The sequence below is a fragment of the Rhinatrema bivittatum genome, chromosome 5, assembly GCF_901001135.1.
Source record: "Rhinatrema bivittatum chromosome 5, aRhiBiv1.1, whole genome shotgun sequence".
Lineage (NCBI taxonomy): Eukaryota > Metazoa > Chordata > Amphibia > Gymnophiona > Rhinatrematidae > Rhinatrema > Rhinatrema bivittatum.
The window spans coordinates 50,722,984-50,746,581 of NC_042619.1; the positions used below are offsets into that span (position 1 = coordinate 50,722,984).

At 47.1% G+C, this 23,598-nt stretch overlaps 1 protein-coding gene across 3 annotated transcripts in view; it reads left to right on the forward strand.

Moving 5' to 3' along the window:
- Positions 1-23,598, forward strand: part of DEUP1 (deuterosome assembly protein 1) — a 395,279-nt gene that overhangs the window by 20,692 nt on the left and 350,989 nt on the right. For all 3 annotated transcript variants that reach the window (XM_029602319.1, XM_029602316.1, XM_029602317.1), the window contains exon 3: positions 7,626-7,797. In XM_029602319.1, coding sequence (XP_029458179.1) covers positions 7,626-7,797 — 172 coding nt within the window. The remainder of the gene's footprint in view (positions 1-7,625; positions 7,798-23,598) is intronic.

Here is a 23,598-nt window from a genome sequence, read left to right on the forward strand (position 1 = left end):
GTAAGTTTTGTCTTACTTTCAATTATATGAAAATCATAATAAAGATTAAATAAAAAAAAAAAAAAAAGAATATAACAGTAGAGAACTATTTACAAATCATGTGTCAATGTCTGAAGTGGCGTAAGGCATAGGCAGGTGAAAAAAGTAACTAGAGTGTTCAAATAATTACATGTAAAGAGACTGGAAAGGGTGGGAAACATATAGGGTGGGCAGGTGAGGTTATGTAGAGATAATCCAGAGGGGATTGAAATGCGCGGGGTTAGGAGTAGGCTTTTTTGAATAACCATGTTTTGAGGGTTTTTTTTTTTATTTCTGTGCGCATTGCTCCAGTCTGAGTTCTGGTGGCATGGAGTTCCAGGCATAGGGACCAGCAATGGATATGGCACGCTCTTTGGTAGACTTGAGGTGCAAATGTTTCGGAGAAGGAGTGTGGAGAGTACCTTTATATGATGATCTGGAAGGTCTATTGGATGTGTGGAAGTGGATCGCATCTTTCAATCAGTGCATGTTCTGGTTGTGGAGGGTTTTATGTATGATGGTGAGTGTTTTAGATGTTATACGGTGGTGGATGAGGAGCCAATGAAGATCTTTGAGGATCGGGGTGATATGGTCGAATTTGCGTGAGTTGGTGAGTATTCTGGTGGTCTTCTCCGGGACCGGAGAAGCCATCCAAAAGAGCTGTGTTGTTGGAGCCGGGAGACAAATTGACGATGTTTGGAAAGCGCCCAGTGCCGTTCAAAGAGGTCAAGGTTTTTCCTCAAAAATCCCCTCATGAGGCTGCCAGGATTCAAGGCTCTGTTCCCGCTACCCCCCCATGCGTCGAAGAAAAAGTCAATAAAGAGGACCCTGGAGAAGGACTGTCGCTAGTTAACAAGAAACTGGAGGGGAGTGGAGTAGATGTAAATCCATTTACAGTAGAAAATGTATGGGAAGAGCTGGAGAAACTGAAAGTGGACAAAGCCATGGGGTCTGATGAAGTTCATCCCAGGATACTAAGAGAGCTCAGAGATGTGCTGGCGGGTCCGCTGTGTGACCTGTTCAATAGATCCCTAGAAACGGGAGTGGTGCCGAGTGATTGGAGAAGAGCGGTATTGGTCCCTCTTTACAAGAGTGGGAACAGAGAAGAGGCTGGTAACTACAGACCGGTTAGCCTCACTTCGGTGGTGGGAAAAGTAATGGAGTCACTGTTGAAAGAGAGAATAGTTAACTATCTACAGTTGGGAGAATTGCTGGACCAGAGGCAGCATGGATTCACCAGGGGAAGATCCTGTCAGACAAATCTGATTGACCTTTTTGGCTGGGTAACCAACGAATTGGATCAAGGAAGAGCACTTGATGTCATCTACTTGGATTTCAGCAAAGCTTTTGATACGGTTCCACACAGGCAACTGGTGAATAAAATGAGAAGCTTAGGAGTGAGTGCCGAGGTGGTGGCCTGGATTGCAAACTGGTTGATGGACAGAAGACAATGTGTGATGGTAAATGGAACTCTCTCTGAAGAGAGAGCAGTTTTAAGCGATGTACCGCAAGGATTGGTGTTGGGACTGATCCTGTTCAATATCTTTGTGAGCGACATTGCGGCCGGGATAGAAGGTAAGGTTTGTCTTTTTGCGAACGACACTAAGATCTGCAACAGAGTGGACACGTCAGAAGGAGTGGAGAGAATGAGATGGGATTTAAGGAAGCTGGAAGAGTGTTCGAAGATATGGTAGCTGAGATTCAATGCCAAGAAGTGCAAAGTCATGCATATGGGGAGTGGAAATCCGAATGAACTGTATTCGATGGGGGGAGAAAGGCTGATGTGCACGGAGCAGGAGAGAGACCTTGGGGTGATAGTGTCTAATGATCTGAAGTCGGCGAAACAATGTGACAAGGCAATATCTAAAGCCAGAAGAATGCTGGGCTGCATAGAGAGAGGAATATCGAGTAAGAAAAGGGAAGTGATTATCCCCTTATACAGGTCCTTGGTGAGGCCTCACCAAAGAGACAGAGAAAAGATGGAGGCGGTCCAGAGAAGGGCGACCAAAAAGGTGGAAGGTCTTCATCGAATGACTTATGAGGAGATATTGAAGAATCTAAATATGTACACCCTGGAGGAAAGATGGAGCAGAGGTGATATGATACAGACTTTCAGATACTTGAAAGGTTTTAATGATCCAAAGACAACGACAAACCTTTTCCGTCGGAAAAAAATCAGCAGAACCAGGGGTCACGATTTAAAGCTCCAGGGAGGAAGACTCAGAACCAATGTCAGGAAGTATTTCTTCACAGAGAGGGTGGTGGATGCCTGGAATGCCCTTCCGGAAGAAGTGGTGAAGACCAGAACTGTGAAGGACTTCAAAGGGGTGTGGGATAAACACTGTGGATTCATAAAGTCTAGAGGACGTGAATGAATGTGGAAAAAAGGATTTGCATTCACAAAAAAGCGGGGAGTAGCTTGCTTGTCACGGCGGTTACTACCCCAAACCAAATAAGCTTGATTCTTCACTTTCAATGCATATCCAGCATAGCTCTCTGCTTCAACGGCAGGGGAGAGAGGCTGATACTTCACGCATATCCAGCATAGCTCTCTGCTTCAAAGACAGGGGAGAAAGTCTGATACTTCACTTTCAATGCATATTCAGCATAGCTCTTTGCTTCAGCGGCAGGGGAGAAAGTCTGATACTTCACTTTCAATGCATATTCAGCATAACTCTCTGCTTCAACGGCAGGGGGAATGAAGAAAAGTGGATCTATATACAGAAAACAACCAACAAGGACTGAATTACATAGTCTGGGTAAACAAATAAGCATGGGTGTAGCTTGCTCATTGCGGCAGTTACTACCCCTAACTAATTAAGCTAGATATTTAACTTAGATGCAGCTCCAACACTGCTCTCTACATTAATGGTGGGGGTGGAAGGGAAATACAACCAAAAGGTTACTAAGAGCCAAGAGTAACATAAGTATGAGAAAAAAAAAAAGTGCGAAACTTGCTGGGCAGACTGGATGGGCCGTTTGGTCTTCTTCTGCCGTCATTTCTATGTTTCTATGTTTCTATGATGGAGTTACTCCAATTCCTGGATGCCCCCAAGGTGATCACCTCTATTTCCATCCATCTGGTCCTTCTCGATCTCCTCAAAAAGAACTGGGAAAATCCTGGGTCAATTGCTCCAGTACACAGAAAGGCTGACACCACTTATTTAGTTCAGTCAGCCCCAGGCTTTCAAAAATCACAGTTTGATCACCACTCGGTTGTAGTAGAGTCTGCACAAAAGAGGGCAAAAGGTCAAAACCTCACTCGTCTACCCCTCCAGGTAAGGAACTGAAATTCCTGGATAACATTGGTCGATGTGTATTCCAAGGGGCCATACTCATCTCCCGAATTGCTGCCTATCAGCTTTATATGTCCCAATATAACAGGGTCATCCTTAAGCAGATACAGGAGTTCTCAGACTCCCTGCCTCAGCAATTCCAAGACCAACTACAAACCCTTGTAAGCAAATATTTTGAGGCAGGCAAGCATGAGATCAGAACATCTTATGACATTTTTGACACCTCTACCAGAGTGTCTGCAGCTGCTATTTCAGCGAGACGGTGGGCCTGGCTCAAGTCTTCTGACCTTTGCCCAGAGGTGCAAGACCGGTTGTCCAACCTACCGTGTGTAGGAGATAATCTGTTCGGTGAACAGATCCAATGGACGGTGGCTGAATTAAAAGACCATCATGAGACCCTAAAAAAGCTCTCTTCGATGCCTTCCGACTTCTCCTCTAAGCAGCCCTTTAGAAAGGACTCTAAGAAGTCGTTCTACCATCCAAGGAAGTCCTACCCGCCACCAGTCAGATCCCTTGCTACGAGACCTTATCAAAAACCTCAGTCTCGCCAAACCCGAAAACAAAAACCACAAGCAGCTCCCCAGCCAGGGCCTGCTTTAGGTGTTTGACTTCCGCTTGGAGAGCAGCAGCCAGATTCCTCTGTCGCACAAGCCAGTGGGAGGTCGACTGTGCCACTTCCACAAATTGTGGCATTCAATCACATCCGATCAATGGGTATTGGCAGTCATTGCTCAGGGATACCATCTGAACTTTCTCGCCCTACCACCGGACTCCCCACCTCTACAGACGTGGAAAACATCCGATCACTCCATTCTTCTGGATCAAGAGGTCTCCCTCCTTCTCCAGTCAAGAGCAATAGAACCTGTTCCACACTCTCAGCAAGGCCTAGGGTTCTATTCCCGGTACTTTCTAATCCACGAAAAATCGGGGGGGTTCATCCAATTCTGGACCTACATGCTCTCAACAAGTACCTCCAGCAGGAAACGTTCAAGATGGTAACCTTGGGATTGCTTCTACCTCTTCTACAAAGAGGAGACTGGCTCTGCTCTCTCGACCTCCAGGCACATACACCCATATTGCGATAAGTCCAGCTCATCGCAAGTACCTGAGGTTTTTAGTAGGCCCCAAGCACTATCAATACCGAGTGCTTCCATTCGGCCTAGCATCTGCACCACGAGTCTTTACAAAATGCCTCGTAGTCGTTGCAGCTTTCCTCAGGAAACAAGGTGTTCATGTCTACCCCTATCTGGACGACTGGTTAATCAGGGCTCCAACTCAGCAAGCTGCTCTGTCGTCCCTCAATCTAACCCTACACACTCTAGTTTCGTTAGGATTTCTCGTCAATTACGAAAAATCCTATTTAGTCCCATCTCAAACCTTGTCGTTCATTGGGGCAGACTTGGACACCTTGCAAGCAAAGGTTTTCCTGCCTCAACAACGGTCTCTCGCTCACCAGCTGCAGTTTCGCTCACCAGCTGCAGTCTCAGCACGCTGCGACCGCTCGCCAATTTCTCGTCCTTATGGGACACATGGCTTCCTCAGTCCATGTCACACCAATGGCCCGTTTGGCCATGAGACTCATGCACTGGACTCTGAGGTCTCAATGGATTCAAGCTATTCAGCCTCTCTCGGCCATTGTCCACATCACCGACTCACTCCATCTGTCACTCGCCTGGTAGAAAAATAAGACCAATCTCCTCCAGGGATTGCCCTTTCAGGTTCCGAATCCTCGAGTCATTCTCATCACTGATGCTTCCAATCTCGGGTGGGGAGCCCACATAGCCGATTTGCAGACCGATCTGCAGACCGATCTGCATGAACCGAGAGCATGTAGGTCCAGAATTGGACCGATCTGCAGACCGATCTGGAGACCAAGAGCCTATGGAGACTCTTGGTCTCCATAGGCTCTTGGTCTCCAGAGGAAGCCAAACATCAAAAACAATTTCCTCGAGCTTCGAGCAATAAGATATGCTCTCAGGGCTTTTCAGGATCACCTGTTAAATCAGATCATCCTAATTCAGACTGACAACCAGGTGGCCATATGGTACATCAACAAGCAGGGAGGCACAGGCTCCTTCCTTCTGTGTCAGGAAGCTGCGCAGATTTGGGCGGAAGCTCTCATTCGATGTACCTCAGGGCCACCTACTGGCCTGGAGTGGACAATGTGCTGGCAGAGAAACTGAGTCGCGTCTTTCAACCACACGAGTGGTCACTCAACCCCTCGGTAGCGAACTCCATCTTCCAACAATGGGGATATCCTCAGATAGACCTCTTTGCATCCCCTCAGAACCACAAAGTGGACAATTACTGCTCCCTCATTCGTAGCGAACACACTCAGCACAGAGACGCATTCTCCCTCTCATGGGCAACCGGTCTGCTTTATGCATTCCCTCCACTTCCTCTTCTCTCGAAGACTCTCGTGAAGTTACGTCAGGACAAGGGAACAATGATACTGATAGCACCTCACTGGCCACGCCAAGTGTGGTTTCCCATACTTCAGGATCTCTCCATCCGCAGGCACATTCCCTTGGGAAAGGACCCGCTTCTGATCACACAAAACAACGGGTGCCTACGCCATCCCAATCTTCAAGCCTTGTCCCTGACGGCATGGATCTTGAAAGGTTAATCCTTCAGCCACTTAACCTTTCCGATCCAGTTTCCCGTGTCTTGATTGCTTCATGGAAGCCTTCCACGAGAAAATCTTACTCTTATAAATGGAAAAGGTTCACATCATGGTGCTCTTCTCAGTCACTTGATCCCTTTTCCTGTCCAATCCCGAAGTTTTTGGACTATCTCTAGCATCTGTCAGAGTCAGGTCTCAAGACATCTTCCATCAGAATGCATGTCAGTGCAGTGGCCGCCTTCCATAAAGGTGTCGGGGATGTCCCTATATCAATTCAACCCCTTGTAACACGCTTTTTGAAGGGCTTGCTCCATATCATGCCCCCATTACGTCCTCCGGCCCCTTCTTGGGACCTTAACCTGGTTCTCGGTCGGCTCATGAAACCAACATTCGAGCCTCTTCACTCCTGTGACCTAAAATATCTCACGTGGAAAGTGATTTTCCTTTTGGCTATCACTTCAGCTCGCAGGGTTCGTGAGTTACAGGCCCTAGTTACCTATCCGCCTTACACTAAACTCCTGCAGGACCGGGCAGTACACCACACTCACCCTAAATTTTTACCTAAGGTAGTTACGGATTTTCATCTCAATCAATCCATCATACTATCTACCTTTTTTCCCAGGCCCCATGCCAACCCAGAACAGGCTCTGCATACCCTTGACTGTAAACGGGCTCTAGCGTTTTACCTAGACCGTACAGCTGCCCACAGGGAAAGCACTCAATTGTTTGTATCTTTCCACCCTAACAAGTTAGGGAAGCCTGTAGGTAAGCAGACTCTTTCCTCCTGGTTTTGCGGACTGCATATCCTTTTGCTATCAGCAAGCGGGCATTCCATTTCAAGACCGTGTTAAAGCACACTCTGTGAGGGCCATGGCGACTTCAGTAGCACACCTGCGATCGGTGCCACTTCCTGACATCTGCAGGGCTGCCACCTGGAGTTCTCTCCACACCTTTGCAGCCCACTATTGCTTGGACAAAGCCGGAAATCAAGATTCCATCTTTGGCCAGTCTGTCCTTCATAACGTATTTACAACGTGACATATCTACACCCTTCCGCCTGCCCGTTGGGGTTCAGGATGCCCTCTACCAAATTCCACCCCAGTTGTTGTGCCTGTTGCATGCCTTTGGGTACATTTGATGCATGTTCGGACATCCTTAGCTCGGTACTCACCCATATGTGAGGACTACTATCCTGCTTGTCCTGTAAGAAAGCAAATGTTGCTTACCTGTAACAGGTGTTCTCACAGGACAGCAGGATGTTAGTCCTCACGAAACCTGCCCGCCACCCCTCGGTGTTGGGTTCGTAACGTTTTGTTATTTTAGTTTTTGGCACTACCTGTAGCTTTCAAATAAGACTGAAGGGGGACCCTTGCTGGCTGCAGGGTTAAGTTTTCCGTGATTGGGCTCCATCCTGATGATGTTACCCATATGTGAGGACTAACATACTGCTGTCCTGTAAGAACACCTGTTACAGGTAAGCAACATTTGCTTTTTCTGCACGGGAACGCACGCACAGCCACACAGAGCAAAGCTCTGAACTCTACTTTGGAAGCTCCGCCTCCCAGGCCCTGATTGACAGTTCCCATGACAGCATGCTAATTCATCCTGCTATCTATGGAAACAGCATTTATGGTAAGAAAGCTTGCCTTTTCTATCCAAAATCTAAAATTTCACTTTGTTTTTCTTAGAAATTTCTCCTGTGAGGCTGAGCTTCAGGAACTAATGCACCAAATTGATGTCATGGTAAACAATAAGAAGTTGAAGTGGGAGCGTCATGTGCAAGTTCTGGAGACAAAGCTAGGCATGCGGGAAAAGGAACTATTAAATGCACGAAATACCATGGATCAGAATATCAAAGAGGTAAGAGACTCTAGAACAAAAAATGTGTGTGTAGTTATAAGAACATAAGAAATTGCCATACTGTGTCAGACCAAGAGTCCATCAAACCCAGCATCCTGTTTCAAACAGTGGCCAGTCCAGGTCACACGAACCTGGCAAGTACCCAAACACTAATAAGATCCCATACTACTGATGCCAGTAATAGCAGAGGCCATTCCCTAAGTCAGCTTGATTAATAGCAGTTAATGGATTTCTCCTCCAAGAACTTATCCAAACCTTTTTTAAACCCATCTACACTAACTGCATTAACCACATCCTCTGGCAACAAATTCCAGAGCTTAATTGTGCATTGAGTGAAAAAGAATTTTCTCTGATTAGTTTTAAATGTGCTACTTGCTAACTTCATGGAGTGCCCCCTACTCCAACTGTTATTCAAAAGAGTAAATAACCGATTCACATCTACCCGTTCTAGACCTCTCATGATTTTAAAGACCTCTCTCATATCCCCCCTCGGACATCTCTGCTCTAAGCTGAACAGCCCTAACCTCTTTAGCCTTTCCTCATAGGGTAGCTGTTCCATCCCTTTTATCATTTTGTTCGCCCTTCTCTGTCCCTTCTCCAGTGCAACTGTATCTTTTTTGAGATGCGGTGACCAGAATTGTACACAGTATTCAAGGTGCGGTCTCACCATGGTGTGATACAGAGGCATTATGACATTTTCCGTTTTATTCACCATTGCCTTCCTAATCCTAATATTCTGTTTGCTTTTTTGACTGCTGCAGCACACTGAGCCGCCGATTTCAATGTATTATCCACTATGATGCCTAGATTTTTTTTCTGGGTGGTAACTCCTAATATGGAACCTAACATTGTGCAGCTACAGCATGGGTTAGTTTTCCCTATATGCATCACCTTGCACTTGTCCACATTAAATTTCATCTGCCATTTGGATGCCCAGTCTTCCAGTCTTGCAAGTGCTTCTGCAATTTATCACAATCTGCTTGTGATTTAATTACTCTGAATAAATTTGTATCATGTGCAAATTTGATTACCTCACTCGTCGTATTCCTTTCAAGATCATTTATAAATATATTGAAAAACACCTGTCCAAGTACATATCCCTGAGGTACTCCATTGTTTACCCTTTTCCACTGAGAAAATTGACCATTTAATCCTACTGTTACGGCTATGGCTGCTGTGCAACCGCCTCACCACCAGGGGTCCCTCAAGGGAATGCTCTCCTGGCTGACCCAATCCTTCCTAGTCAGCTACTCTATGTCCTGGACTGTCTTTATAACCCTGCCTACCCAAGACTCCAGTGCTTCGGCATCAAGTTCGTTTGGGCTCCCTGCTCTAGCCTTCCTTCTGCCTGGCTCTGTAGCCTTCGGGCCCCTGCCTTGCTCTGTTGCCTACGGGCTTCTGCCTTGCTCTGTTGCCTACGGGCTTCTGCCTTGCTCTGTTGCCTTCGGGCTTCTGCCTTGCTGCCTTTGGGCTTGTGTGTTTTATGTTTAATGTTAGTAATGTTTGGTTAGTCTGTCTAGTCATTGTCAGTCTTGTTTCCCCAGGTTCCTTAGTCCAGTCACTCATACCTACAGTCAGTACCACCCTTACCCGCACACTATCCTAGTCCATCCTTACCAGCACCCAGCTCCAGTATCCTGATCACTTTTACCTGCATTCACCTTCACACATACCTCCATGCTGCTCATGTGTATCAAGCTCACTCTTACCTTCACGCACCTTGTATCAGGGACTCCCTCCAGCCAGCTCCAAGTACATCTGACACCTTCCAGCTAGCATCCAGCTCCACATGCCCCAGCCTCCTTGCCAGCCAATATTCAGCTCCACAGGTCCCTGCCAGCACCAGCCTCCTTGCCAGCCAGTACTCAGCTCCACAGATTTCAGCCATCACTCAGTTCTATACTTTCCTGCCTGCACCACATTCCTTCCCAGCCATTATCAGAGACTCTCCGGCAATCCCTGTCTCTCTACACCTGGAGTCACTCCTGCAGGTGGTGTTCACTACACCTAACCGTAACAGTATGCTGAAACCATCCACCTCCAGAAAGAGAGAAAGTACTTTTTATCCATCTGGTGAGTCTCCACAGATTTTTACTTGTACTTCCTGTCAAACCATGAATTACCCAAGCTACTAAAACTGTCTAGCATGTCAACTCCCCGATCAGGAACACTGGGCATGTAATAACTGTCAAAGGAAGAATGTGTCAGTTTATCAAACATGTTTAAATTGCAACTCGCCTAGACCAGGATGGTGGAAATGTCCTTGTATACCTAGTCTGTTACCCCCAGCAAACCTTGCCCCTGTTGTACTGCTACCGGAGCAGCTGTCTCCCAAGAAATCTCAGTCAGTTTAATTAGTCCATGTTCTGCTTTTGGCCCCACTAATAAAGTGGTTAATATTGGTAGTTTATGGATAGAGAATCCCAGGACATCCCTTCATGAAACCTTGAAGAAAACCTTTCACCAAGAACCACGCTATATTTCAGAAAATCCTAGAACTCACCTGGTCAGGGAGGCTCCTGTAACTTCCACGCTAGAATCTCAGAAACAAAAGCAGAGAGAACTAATTAAACCCAGCAGAGCTCTGTCTCCCACAGCTGCAGGTCAGTCACGACTAACGAACTGGGTTTCAAGACGTTCCAGAGCTGCCTGTTCCTTCAATAAACTGCAAGTCCACACTTCAGGACCAGGGAACCATGATCTAGGCTTCAAGAATCCATCTCTACTTACCAAGTCCTCAGCTGTCCAGTCTTTATCCTCCTTTCGCTCCATCACAATTACTCCCACAACTGGTGAACAATCCATAATAGACGCCATTACCTTGCGGTCTGAACCGGCCCTGCCGCCCCAGGAGGGGGTCTGAACCGGCCCTGCCGCCCCAGGAGGGGGTCTGAACCGGCCCTGCCGCCCCAGGAGGGGGTCTGAACCAGCCCTGCCGCCCCAGGAGGGGTCTGAACCTATTTTGCTGCCCCAGGAGGGGTCTGAACCTATTTTGCTGCCCCAGGAGGGGTCTGGGCCTATTTTGCCGCCCCAGGAGGGGTCTGGGCCTGCTGCGTCACCTCAGGAGGGGTTTGAGACCGCTTGGTCGCACCAGGAGGGGTTTGAGACCCCTTCGCCGCCCCAGGAAGGGGTAGAATTCATCGCATCACCCCAGGAGGGGTCTGAGACTGCCTTGTCGCCCCAGGAGGGGTCTGAGACTGCCTTGTCGCCCCAGGAGGGGTCTGGGCCTATTTTGCCGCCCCAGGAGGGGTCTGGGCCTGCTGCGTCACCTCAGCAGGGGTTTGAGACCGCTTGGTCGCCCCAGGAGGGGTTTGAGACCCCTTCGCCGCCCCAGGAAGGGGTAGAATTCATCGCATCACCCCAGGAGGGGTCTGAGACTGCTTGGTCACCCCAGGAGGGGTCTGAGACTGCCTTGTCGCCCCAGGAGGGGTCTGAGACCCCTTCGCCGCCCCAGGAAGGGGTAGAATTCATCGCATCACCCCAGGAGGGGTCTGAGACTGCTTCGCCAGCCCGGGAAGGGGTTGAATTAGTTACGTCACCCCAGGAGGGGAGTGAACCTGCCACATCAGCCCTATAGGAGTTTGAGCCCGCCACATCAGCTCTGGAAGAGGTTGAGTCCACCTCGCTACCCCAGGAGGGGAGTGAACCTGCTACTGCAACTCAGGAGGGGTTGGAAATTGTCACACCACCCCAGGAGGGGTCTGACTTTGTTATCATTCAGTACCCCCTGCAGAATTGGAACCCAGGAGGAGGGGGAGGCCTTAGAGGGGGGGGTTACTGTTACGGCTATGGCTGCTGTGCAACCGCCTCACCACCAGGGGTCCCTCAAGAGAATGCTCTCCTGGCTGACCCAATCCGTCCTAGTCAGCTACTCTATGTCCTGGACTGTCTTTATAACCCTGCCTACCCAAGACTCCAGTGCTTCAGCATCGAATTGTTTGGGCTCCCTGCTCTAGCTTTCCTTCTGCCTGGCTCTGTAGCCTTCGGGCCCCTGCCTTGCTCTGTTGCCTATGGGCTTCTGCCTTGCTCTGTTGCCTATGGGCTTCTGCCTTGCTCTGTTGCCTATGGGCTTCTGCCTTGCTCTGTTGCCTTCGGGCTTCTGCCTTTCTGCCTTCGGGCTTGTGTGTTTTATGTTTAATGTTAGTAATGTTTGGTTAGTCTGTCTAGTCATTGTCAGTCTTGTTTCCCCAGGTTCCTTAGTCCAGTCACTCATACCTACAGTCAGTACCACCCTTACCCGCACACTATCCTAGTCCATCCTTACCAGCACCCAGCTCCAGTATCCTGATCACTTTTACCTGCATTCACCTTCACACATACCTCCATGCTGCTCCTGTGTATCAAGCTCACTCTTACCTTCATGCACCTTGTATCGGGGACTCCCTCCAGCCAGCTCCTAGTACATCTGACACCTTCCAGCTAGCATCCAGCTCCACATGCCCCAGCCTCCTTGCCAGCCAATATTCAGCTCCACAGGTCCCTGCCAGCACCAGCCTCCTTGCCAGCCAGTACTCAGCTCCACAGATTTCAGCCATCACCCAGTTCTATTCTTTCCTGCCTGCACCACATTCCTTCCCAGTCATCATCAGAGACTCTCCGGCAACCCCTGTCTCTCTTCACCTGGAGTCACTCCTGCAGGTGGTGTTCACTACACCTAACCAGTGCCTAATCATAACACCTACTCTCTGTTTCCTGTCTTTTAACCAGTTTGTAATCCACGAAAGGACATCGCCTCCTATCCCTTGACTTTTTACTTTTCTTAGAAACCTCTCATGAAGGATTTTGTCAAACGCCTTCTGAAAATCCGAATACACCGCATCTACTGGTTCACCTTTATGCATGTGTTTGTTAACCCCTGCAAAAACTGAAGCAGGTTTGTGAAGCAAGACTTCCCTTGGGTAAATCCATGCTGACTATGTTCCATTAAACCATGTCTTTCTATATGCTCTGTGATTTTGATTTTTAGAATAGTTTCAACTATTTTCCTGGCACTGAATTCTGGCTCACTGGTCTATAGTTTTCACGATTGCCCCTGGAGCCCTTTTTAAATATTGGGGTTATATTGGCAACCCCTTAGTCTTCAGGTACAATGGATGATTTTAATGATAGTTTACAAATTGTAACTAACAGATCTGAAATTTCATTTTTTAGTTCCTTCTGAGCCCTGGGATGCATACCATCTGGACCAGGTGATTTGCTACTCTTTAATTTGTCAATATGGCCTACCACATCTTCTAGGTTCACAGTGATTTGGATCATTTTATCTGATTCATCACCCTTGAAAACCATCTTCAGAAATGGTATCTTCCCAACATCCTCATTAGTAAAGACAGAAGCAAAGAATTAATTTAGTCTTTTTGCAATGGCCTTATCTTCCCTAAGAGCCCCTTTAAACCTTAGGTCATCTAACAGTGTAACTGACTCCCTCACAGGTATCTTGCTTCGGATATATCTAAAAAGATTTTTATTATGAGTTTTTGCCTCTACGGCCAACTTCATTTCAAATTCTCTTTTAGCCTGCCTTATTAATATTTTACACTTAACTTGACAATGCTTATGCTTTTTCCTATTTTCTTCAGTTGGATCTTGTTCAAATTTTTGAAGGATGTTTTTTGGCTAAAATAGTCTCTTTCACCTCACTTTTTAACCCTGATGGTAATCATTTTCCATTCTTCCACCTTTCTTAATGCGTGGAATACATCTGGACTGCACTTCTAAGATTGTATTTTTAAACAGTGTCCACACCTGTTGTGCACTTTTAATCTTTGTAGCTGCACCTTTCATTTTTTCTATTTTCCTCATTTTATAAAAGTTTTTGTTTTGAAAATTTATGTTAGAGCTGTAGATTTACATATTGTCCCCCTTCCAGACATTAGTTCAATAGTGATCATGTTATGATCACTATTGCCAAGTGGCCACATCACCATTACCTCTCTCAGAAAATCCTTTGTTCCACTAAGAATTAATTCTAAAATAGCTCCCTCTCTCGTTGGTTCCTGAAGCAATTGCTCCATGAAGCAGTCTTTTATTCCATCCAGGAACTTTATGTCTCTAGCATGTCCTGATGTTATAGTTACCCAGTCAATATTGGGGTAATTGAAATCTCCCATTATTACTGCACTGCCAAATTGGTTAGCTTCCCTGATTTCTCTTAGCATTTCATCATCTGTCTGATCATTTTGGCCAGGTGGACGGTAGTATATTCCTCTCACTATAATTTTACCCAATACACACGGAATTTCTATCCATATAGATTCTACTGAGCATTTAATATTTTGAATGATCTTTATCCTGTTGGACTCTATACCCTCCCGGACATAAAGTGCAACATCCCCACCAAATTGATCCTCCCTATCATTGCTATATAATTTGTACCCTGATATAGCACTGTCCCATTGGTTATCCTCCTTCCACCAGGTCTCTTGAGTTGCCAATTATGTCTATCTCATCATTTACTGCTATATACTCTAACTCTCCCATCTTACTTCTTAGACTTCTGGCATTGGCATACAGACATTACAAAGTGCATTTTTTGTTTGTATTAACAACCTGCTTTTAAGTTGATAGGGATAAATTGGAATTCTTTAGCTCAGGTGATTCTTTACTTATAGGCACGTTGACTACATTTGCTTTTATTGGAACCTCTTTTTTGGGATGCCCTAACTCTCCTGTTTCATTAGTATCCTTCAAAGATACATTCCCCTGAACCATGCACTGCTGAGTGACTGTTGGCTTTCCCCCTTGTTCTAGTTTAAAAGTTGTTCTATCTCCTTTTTAAAAGTTAGCGCCAGCAGCCTGGTTCTACTCTGGTTAAGATGGAGCCCATCCTCTCAGAAAAGTCTCTCCCTTCCCCAAAAGGCTCCTGAGTTCCTTACAAATCTGAATTCCTCTTTTCTGCACCATCGTCTCATCCATGCATTGAGACTCTGGAGCTCTGCCTGCCTCTGGGGACCTGCACGTGGAACAGGTAGCATTTCAGAGGATGCCTTCCTGGAGGTTCTGGATTTCAGCTTTCTACCTATAATCCTAAATTTGGCTTCCAGAACCTCTCTCCCACATTTTCCTACGTTGATGCCCACATGTACCATGACAGCTGGCTCCTCCCCAACACTGTCTATAATCCTATCTAGGTGGCGTGTGAGGTTCGCCACCTTTGCACCAGGCAGGCAAGTTACCAGGCAGTTCTCATATCCACCAGCCACCCAGCTATCTACATTTCTAGTAATTGAATCACCAACTATGATGGCCAACCTAACCCTTCCCTCCTGGGTGGTAGTCCTGGGAGACTTGTTCTCAATGCAAGAGGACAACGCATCACTTGGAGAGCAGGTCCTTGCTACAGGATCACTTTCTGCTACACGAGGGGGATGGTTTAGGAATTTTGGTGTGACTTCACTGCTGACCCCTGAAATATGTAGAAATGATCCTGCATAGTCGAATAAACAGCCCAGCTCATAACATGAGTTCAGTTCAGAGCATTACAGTGCTCCCAGGATTTAACAGAGAATGCTGTGCAGTGGCAGTCAGGTGACATAATTAGAATCAAGGTATTTCAAGTGCTGGATGACTGCGGCTTAGAATTTGATTCTGGTCATACTATACATCAATTATGTTTGTATTATAGAATACCAATGAATATTCTAGGTGTGCCAAATCACAAAGCTCAGAATGTGAGCTTTTTGGCTTATGTTGCTGGTTTAAATCCTTTGTAATAAGTGTGAAAATCAAGTATAGTGACTTTTGGGTCAGCAGTCATGGTTTAAAATTCTTTAATAGATCACCAGAGCTTCCCAAGATTTATATTAATGCTAAATTGGAGCTGCCATGCAGAGACCTGGGTTTGATAGCTGGTCCATGTATTTATTTATTTATTTATTTATTGATTGATTTTATATACCGTCGTTTGGAGGAACCATCACAATGGTTTAAAAAATTTAGGAAACTGAATAAAAACATAATATCCTTCTTTAATTTGGTGGAAATGTGGTTCTTAAAATTGAGTTCCCTGTCAATGATTATGCCTAAATCACGAGTGTGTGTCAGGATTTTTATTTCAGTTAGTTTATCTTCTAATTTTAGAGCTGGGATGTTGTCATACATTAGTCTCCTGACTAATATGATAATTTCAGTTTTGTTAATATTGAGCATGAGTTTCGTGTGTGTAAGTAATTGTTTGATGATAAATAGATACATGACTTTTTTTTTAATGTAGCTTCCAGTGAATTTTCAGTTGGCAATAAGATCTGCATAGATATAGTATGTAAGTCTAAGGCCAGACAGCAGGTGGCAAATGGGTAACATATATATGTTAAACAATGTGGCGGAGAGCGAAGAACCTTGTGGAACTCCCATATTGAGGTTTATTTTATCTGAAAAGTTATTCTTACTTTTAACCTGCTCTCTGGGTTGACTGGGATTGGGGATGCCATGAAAGCAGCATTCACAGCACCTGTAAGAAGGGCTAAATGGTCAATTTTCCAAATGCAGAAAGGTCAAAATGGGAGTGTCCCAGGGATGTATATTAGGACCTGGGATATTTAACATATGCATTAATAATCTGGAAAAAGGAGCAATAAGTGAGGTAATCAAACTTGCAGATGACACAAAATTATTCAAAGTTGTTAAAACAGTGGAATTGCAGAACCACCTTGCATGACTAGGAGACTGGGCGTCTACACGCCAGATGAAATTTAATGTGGAAAAGTGCAAATTTCCTAGCACCCAGACAGATGAATTCGGAACCAGCAGATGGAGAAGGAGCAAAGCTGACATCACAGTATATATATTCCTGCAGTGACATTCGCCTGCCAGTATTCTCCGTCTCCAGCAGATGGCTGGGATTGCTTCAAATTTTAGAAGGAGAAATAAAAGGAGATTTAATTCGCTCCACTCTCCTGTGGAATACTAAATGGTCCCTTTCCCAGTTGAGAATTTCTGAGGTGATTTCCGTGATCCCTCAGATGATGCCTTTGACCAGTAGCTGGTTTTCTTCAGCCAGCCTGAACTTATCTGAAAGGCAGTGGGTGCAGGAAGCCGAGTTCAGCAGTGACGGTATATGTCCTCTCCCCCCACAGCCGAAGACTGTCTCTGTACTCAGCCGGGAAAAGCTGAGCTCAGGTAAGTTTAAAAGAAAAAAAAAAACGGAGACAAAGTAGAAGGGTTGTTTGGAAGGCTTCCCCCTTCCTCTGGTCTCCGTGCATTGTTCCGACATTTGTTCCCACTCCTGAGGGAGGTTAAGAGACTTGGGCAGCCTGGTGGGTTGAGCAGCCTGGATGGGCTAGTCCCCGCGGTTAGGCTTTTCTCTGTGTGCTGCATGGTAGGCTGCAGTGGCATTTTCACTCGCTTTTTCCTACGTATTAGGCTGCCCTCTTTAGGAGTGTCAGTGCATGCTATTGCATCTGGCTGTGCATCCAAGTTGTGCGCCCAGTTTTTGGACACTTAGTCGGATGCCTCCTTGGGCACCCAGGTGCTAGTGGCTTCCGTGTTAGGCACGTGCTTGCCTGTGTGCAAAATTTGGGCCACATTGTTTGTGCACTTAAGTTTGGAAGGGTGGAAGTGCGCCTAGTTTTGTGACACCAAACTTTGGGACGCCTAAATTTTGTGCGCTTAAATTTTACAGCATCAATTTAGCTGGCCTCACACCTTCAGTTGCCTGTAAAGCATACTGATAGGCTGATGGCACCTGTGGCTAAGAAACCTAAGCGCCTTTTCTTCTGTGCTGCCTGTCATATTTGGGCATCTCAGCCTTGTGTGCCCTCTAACTTGTGTCAGCACTGCTTAGAGGCTCAGAGAGAATTGTCCTCTGATTTTACTAAGCCTGGTTTCCGGTTGATAGCAGGGCTGAATTAGCTATGCTGCCATGGGATCTGTCAATCAGGTCCAGGAGGCGGAGCTTGTCAAAGCAGAGATCAGAGCTTTGCTCTCTGCGGCTGCGCGTGTGTTCCCGCGCAGGAAAGTAACGGAATCTTTCCGCGCGCGGGATCGCACGCAGAGCTGTTCTTCTCCTCAGCGTTATAAAATAAAAATGTCAAAATCAGGGTTTAAACCCTGTAATTGCGGCAAGGTAATGTTGGTCACGGATGGACATGACCGATGTTACCGATGCCTAGGGCCAGATCACAATCGTGAAGATTGTGAATTTTGTTCGAGGATGTCTCCGAGAGCCCTGAAACAACGGGCCTACAGGCTTCAGGAAATTTTAGCCTCACCGGAGCCATCGGAGGCTCATTCGTCGCCTGGCCCTGCAATTTTACCGGCTCCTTCAAAAAAGAGGGCATCATCATGGGATCCTCAATCCTCCAATCTTGGAGGTAAGGACGTGACAAGCCGGCAAAGGCCATTGGATTTCAAACAATCCACAGAGCCAGAAGCGCTGGCACAAGACACACTGGCGCCAAAAATCGCAGCGCCTAAACCTTCTGCGCCTAAGATGCCTTATGCGCATAAAACAATGACGGCGCATAACACTTCTGCGCCTGAAGAACGATCAGCGCACAACACTTCTGCGCGCATGGCGCCGAAGACACTTGTGCACATGGTGCCGAAGGACCCTGCGTGCACGGCTCAGACGATTTCTGCGCGCAGGGTGCCGAAGACATCGGCGCACATGGCGCCGAAAACAACTGTGCGCGCGATGAAGGGAAAATCTGCGTGCACGGTGCCAGCCACATCTGTGCACATGGCGCCGACAACACTTGCGTACCTGGCGCCAGACATGTCTGTGTGCGTGGCGCCGGAGACATCGGCGCCGATAACTTTTGCGTGCACAGACACAGAAAGATATACGCACAAGTCTAGATCCGCGCACAAATCCAAATCGGCGCACAAGACACAGGAACACACATCTCATGTCATCCAACAAGAGTTGAAGAGACGACGTGGACCCTCACAAATGTCTCATTCCACTTCTCCATCGATAACCCCACCTCGTTCGGGTACTTCCCTCTCTTCGAGAGCTACTTCGACAGAGTTTACAATAAAATGCAGAAAGCGATCACTGTCTTCATGTAGAAGTCATATAGACTCGTTGTCACACTATTATCATAAGCACTCACATCACTCCCACCATAAAAGGTCGACAAAGAGGAGTGCAACATGGGAAGTAAGCTCTTCGACTTCTAAATCATCTCATATACCAGCTTCAAATACCTTCTCACATACAGGCTGATACAGTACAGTGCGCTCCAACAGAGCGCACTGTTAACCTGCCCTTGGACGCGCGTTTTCCCTTACCCCCTATTCAGTAAGGGGCGGAAAACGCGCGTCCAACCCGCGGCACCTAATAGCGCCCTCAACATTCAAACGCATGTTGAGGGCCCTATTAGGTATGCCCGCACAATACAGAAAGTAAAATGTGCAGCCAAGCCGCACATTTTACTTTAAGAAATTAGCGCCTACCCAAAGATAGGCGCTAGTTTCTGCCGGCACCGGGATTGTGCACAGAAAAGCAGTAAAAACTGCTTTTCTGTGCACCCTCCGACTTAATATCATGGCGATATTAAGTCGGAGGTCCCGAAGAGTAAAAAAAGTAAAAAAAAAAAAAATTTAAAATGGGCCGAAAACCGGACGCTCAATTTTGCTGGCGTCCGGTTTCCGAGTCCATGGCTGTCAGCGGGCTCGAGAACCAATGCCGGCAAAATTGAGCGTTGGCTGTGAAAACCGCTGACAGCTGCCGCTCCGGGCTAAAAGGAGGCGCTATGGACGCGCTAGTGTCCCTAGTGCCTCCTTTTGCCTGTTTCTACCGCACCACCTAATTTAAATACTGAATCGCGCGCGCCGGGAGAGCGAGCGTTCGTTCACTCTCCCGCGGACTTTACTGAATCGGCCTTATAGAGAGGTAATACAAGTTACTTCCTCTAACGCTTCAACAGCTTCAGAGGATTCTAAAGCGACAAAAAACAGAGAGACCATAAAGTATCCAGTACTTTACCTCAAAACACTGCAGTGCAACCTAAAACATGTGAGTCACAAGAACCAGATGATCGTACAATAATGCCCCCTCATACAAAAGAGGCATTTTATCAATTGTCCCAATCCTTAGCAGGATTTTATGAATCTCTACAGTCATCATTCAAAATGACTAATCTTTAGGGATGTGAATCGTTTTTTGATGATTTAAAACAATCGTCAGATATATTTTAAATCATCAGAAATCGTTAGAGCTGCGATACAATAACAATCCCCCCAATTTATCGTCAAAAAATCGTAAATCGGGGGAGGGGGAGGGCGGGAAAACCGGCACACCAAAACAACCCTAAAACCCACCCCGACCCTTTAAAACAAATCCCCCGCCCTCCTGAACCCCCCCAAAATGTTTTAAATTACCTGGGGTCCAGTGGGGGGGGGGTCCCGGCGCGATCTCCCGCGATCTCCCGCTCTCGGGCCACGGCTGCGTTAATAGAAATGGCGCCGGTGGCCCTTTGCCCTTACCATATGACAGGGCAAAGGTAGCGCCGACGCCATTTTGGTTCCTGTCATCCGACGTCACGAGTGCAGGAGATCGCTCCCGGACCCCCGCTGGACCCCCAGGGACTTTTGGCCAGCTTGGGGGGGCCTCCTGACCCCCACAAGACTTGCCAAAAGTCCAGCGGGGGTCCGGGAGCGACCTCCTGCACTCACGCCATATTGCCAATATTCAAAATGGCGCCGGCGCTACCTTTGCCCTCACTAGGTAGCGCCGGTGCCATTTTGAATATTGGCAATATTCAAAATGGCACCGGCGCTACCTTTGCCCTCACTATGTCATACGACCCTTATGACATAGTGAAGGCAAAAGTAGCGCCGGCGCCATTTTGAATATTGGCAATACGGCGCGAGTGCAGGAGGTCGCTCCATCCCCATAGAAGAAGCAGACAGTGGAGTGTACATTGTCAAGGCTCCTCAGTCTGAGGGATGTGGTCCCAGTGCCCAAGTCTCATGAAAATTTGAGTTGATATTCCATTTATTTCATTGTGCCTAAGAAGGAGGGCTTCTTTTGTCCTATCCTGGATCTCAAAAGGGTCAACCATCATTTGCGGGTGACTCATTTTCGCATGGAAACATTGTGCTCAGTAATAATGGCTGTGCAGTCGAGGGAATTTCTGATCTCCTTGGATCCTTCCGAGGCATCCCTCCATATTCCCATCTGATTTGAGCACTAACATTTTCTGCGATTCGCGGTGTTGGGATGCCATTATCAGTTTCAAGCGCTGCCTTTTGGTCTGGCCATCGCACCCAGAACTTTTTCCAAGGTTATGATGGTGGTGGTAGCAGAGTTGAGAAAGGATGGGATCTTGGTACACCCGTATTTGGACAACTGGCTGATTCAGGCCAAGTCTCTGGAAGAGAGCCACTTGGTGACCTGCAAGGTGATCTCCCTGTTACAGGAGCTCATTTGGGTGGTGAACCTGGCAAAGAGCAGTCTTCAGCCATCTCAGTTGTTATAGTATCTCAGTGTTCGGTTTGACATGAAGCAGGGCAGGGTTTTCCTGTGGAAGCTTGTATTCAGAAGTGGATGGCGCAGGTGTTGATGAACACTATAGCCCAACAATGTGGTCCTATCTGAAGATACTCGGTTTGATGACGGCAAACCTGGAAGAGGTGCCGTGGCCGACGGTGCATATGTGTCCTCTTCAGAGCTCCCTGCTGTCTGGTTGGAGCCCATAGTATCAGGACTATTCATTTCAGCTCCACCTGCCGACAGAGTTCTGCTCTCAACTACTGTGGTGGTTACAAGCAGATCATATAGGAAGGGGAGTTTCCCTAAAATCATTGGACTGATTAGTACTCATGATGGATGCAAGCCTCCAGGGTTTGGGAGCTCACTGTCAGCAACTGACAGCACAAGGTTACTGGAGTGCAGAGGACTCTCTCTGGAACATGAATCGGCTGGAAACCTGAGCGGTCCGGTTGTCATGCTTGAAGTTCAGTGGCAGGTTGTAGGGTCGAGCGGTCTGGATAATGTAACAACAGTGGCTTACATCAGTTAGTAGGGTGGAACCAAGAGCCAGCAAGTGTTGCAGGAGATAGACCAACTTATGGAATGGGTGGAAGTGAATCTTCAGGAGATCTCTCACATTGCAGGAAAAGACAATTTAAGAGCAGACTTTCTCAGCAGGGAGAGTGTGGACCCAGTAGAGTGGGTATATTCAGATGAGGCATTTCAGCTGATAGTGGATTTCTGGGACCTTCCGTTTCTAGACCTGCTAGTGACTTCTTGCAATGTGAAGGTTCCTCAATTCTTCAGTCACATAAGAGATCCAAAGTCCTTGGGTCCTCGATGCTCTCGTGCAAGAATGGCTGGAAGACAAGCTGCTGTTTGCCTTTCCCCTATGGCCCATGTTGGGCAAAATGATTCGTAGGGTAAAGGGTCGTAGGAGTGGTGCTTTGAGTGACACCAGATTGGCCCAGGAGACCATGGTATGCAGATCTGTGACGGCTCCTGGTCAACTCACCCCTCCGGTGTCCGGCACACAGGAATCTGTTGCAGCAGGGACCTGTTCTTCATGAAGATCCGATTTGATTTTATTTTACGGTATGGCCCTTGAGAGGGCTCGGTTACTGAAGCGTGGATATTCTACTGCGAAGATTGCCACCTTGCTGCGAGCAAGAAAGATCTCCACTTCCTTATCCTATATGCAGGTTTGGTGAATGTTTGAGGCTTGGTGTGAAGATTGAGGGTTCTTCCTCGTTCTATTAAGATTCCACTCATTTTAGAATTTTTGCAGGATGGATTGAATAAAGGATTGGCTCTTAATTCCTTAAAGTGCAAGTAACAGCTCTTGCTTATTTCAGGGGTCAGGGGAATGGTCTTTATTGGCTCATCCAGATGTAGCCCATTTCTTGAAAGGAATAAATATCTTTGTCCTCCCTTGCAGTTACCGGTACCCTTGTGGAGTCTTAATTTGGTTTTGGATTTCTTGGCAGGCCCTACGTTTCGACTGCTGTGTAGCCTTTCCTTGCAGTTATTGACCTTGAAAACAGTGTTTCTTGTGACGATTTGTTCTGCACATCGAATATACGAGCTGCAGACCTTGTCTGGCCAGGAGCCATTCCTTTGGGTGACTCCAAGGGTGATACAGTTGTATACTGTTCCTTTATTTTTGCCAAAAGTAGTCTCAGATTTCCACTTGAATCAGTCCATTTCCCTGCCATCTCTGGATAGGGAAAGAGATGCGGAGGAATATTGCCTCTTGCAACTCTTGGATGTCAGGAGACATATCATGAGGTTTCTAAACCTTTCTGTAAGACGGATCATCTGTTTGTCCTTCACGGTGGAGGTAAACAGGGCGACCTGGCTTTGTGGGTTACAATAGTTTGCTGGATTAAGGAAGTAGTCACGGCCGCATATGTGGATGCTGAAAACCCGTTACCTAGTCAGGTTAGGACTCATTCCACTGGGGCTCAGGTGGTGTCATGGGCAGAGGTTAGATTGTTGTCTCCCGTCGACATTTGCAAGCTGCGACATGGTCCTCCTTACACACCTTTTCCGGTATTATTATCTGGATTTCCAGACCCAGGAGGATGTAGCTTTTGTATGTGCGGTTTTGTCAGAACTGCGGGCAGTAGCTTGGGTACATCGTACTGGTTCTGAATTCATCTGTCGTTGTTACGGACATGGATCCTTGGGCCGGCGGGGAGTTGGTACTACCAATGGGGAGAACCCCCACAGTTGCCCACCATCGGCAGGTGAGGCTGGAGAGACTGAGACCCTGCTGGGGCTTCACCAATACCAGCCATTGTTCCCCTCAGGCTGAGCCCTTGGGTACTGGGGCTGGCTGGAGGGGTAGAGCCCGGAGTCAAGTTAATCGTGCAGTCAAACTC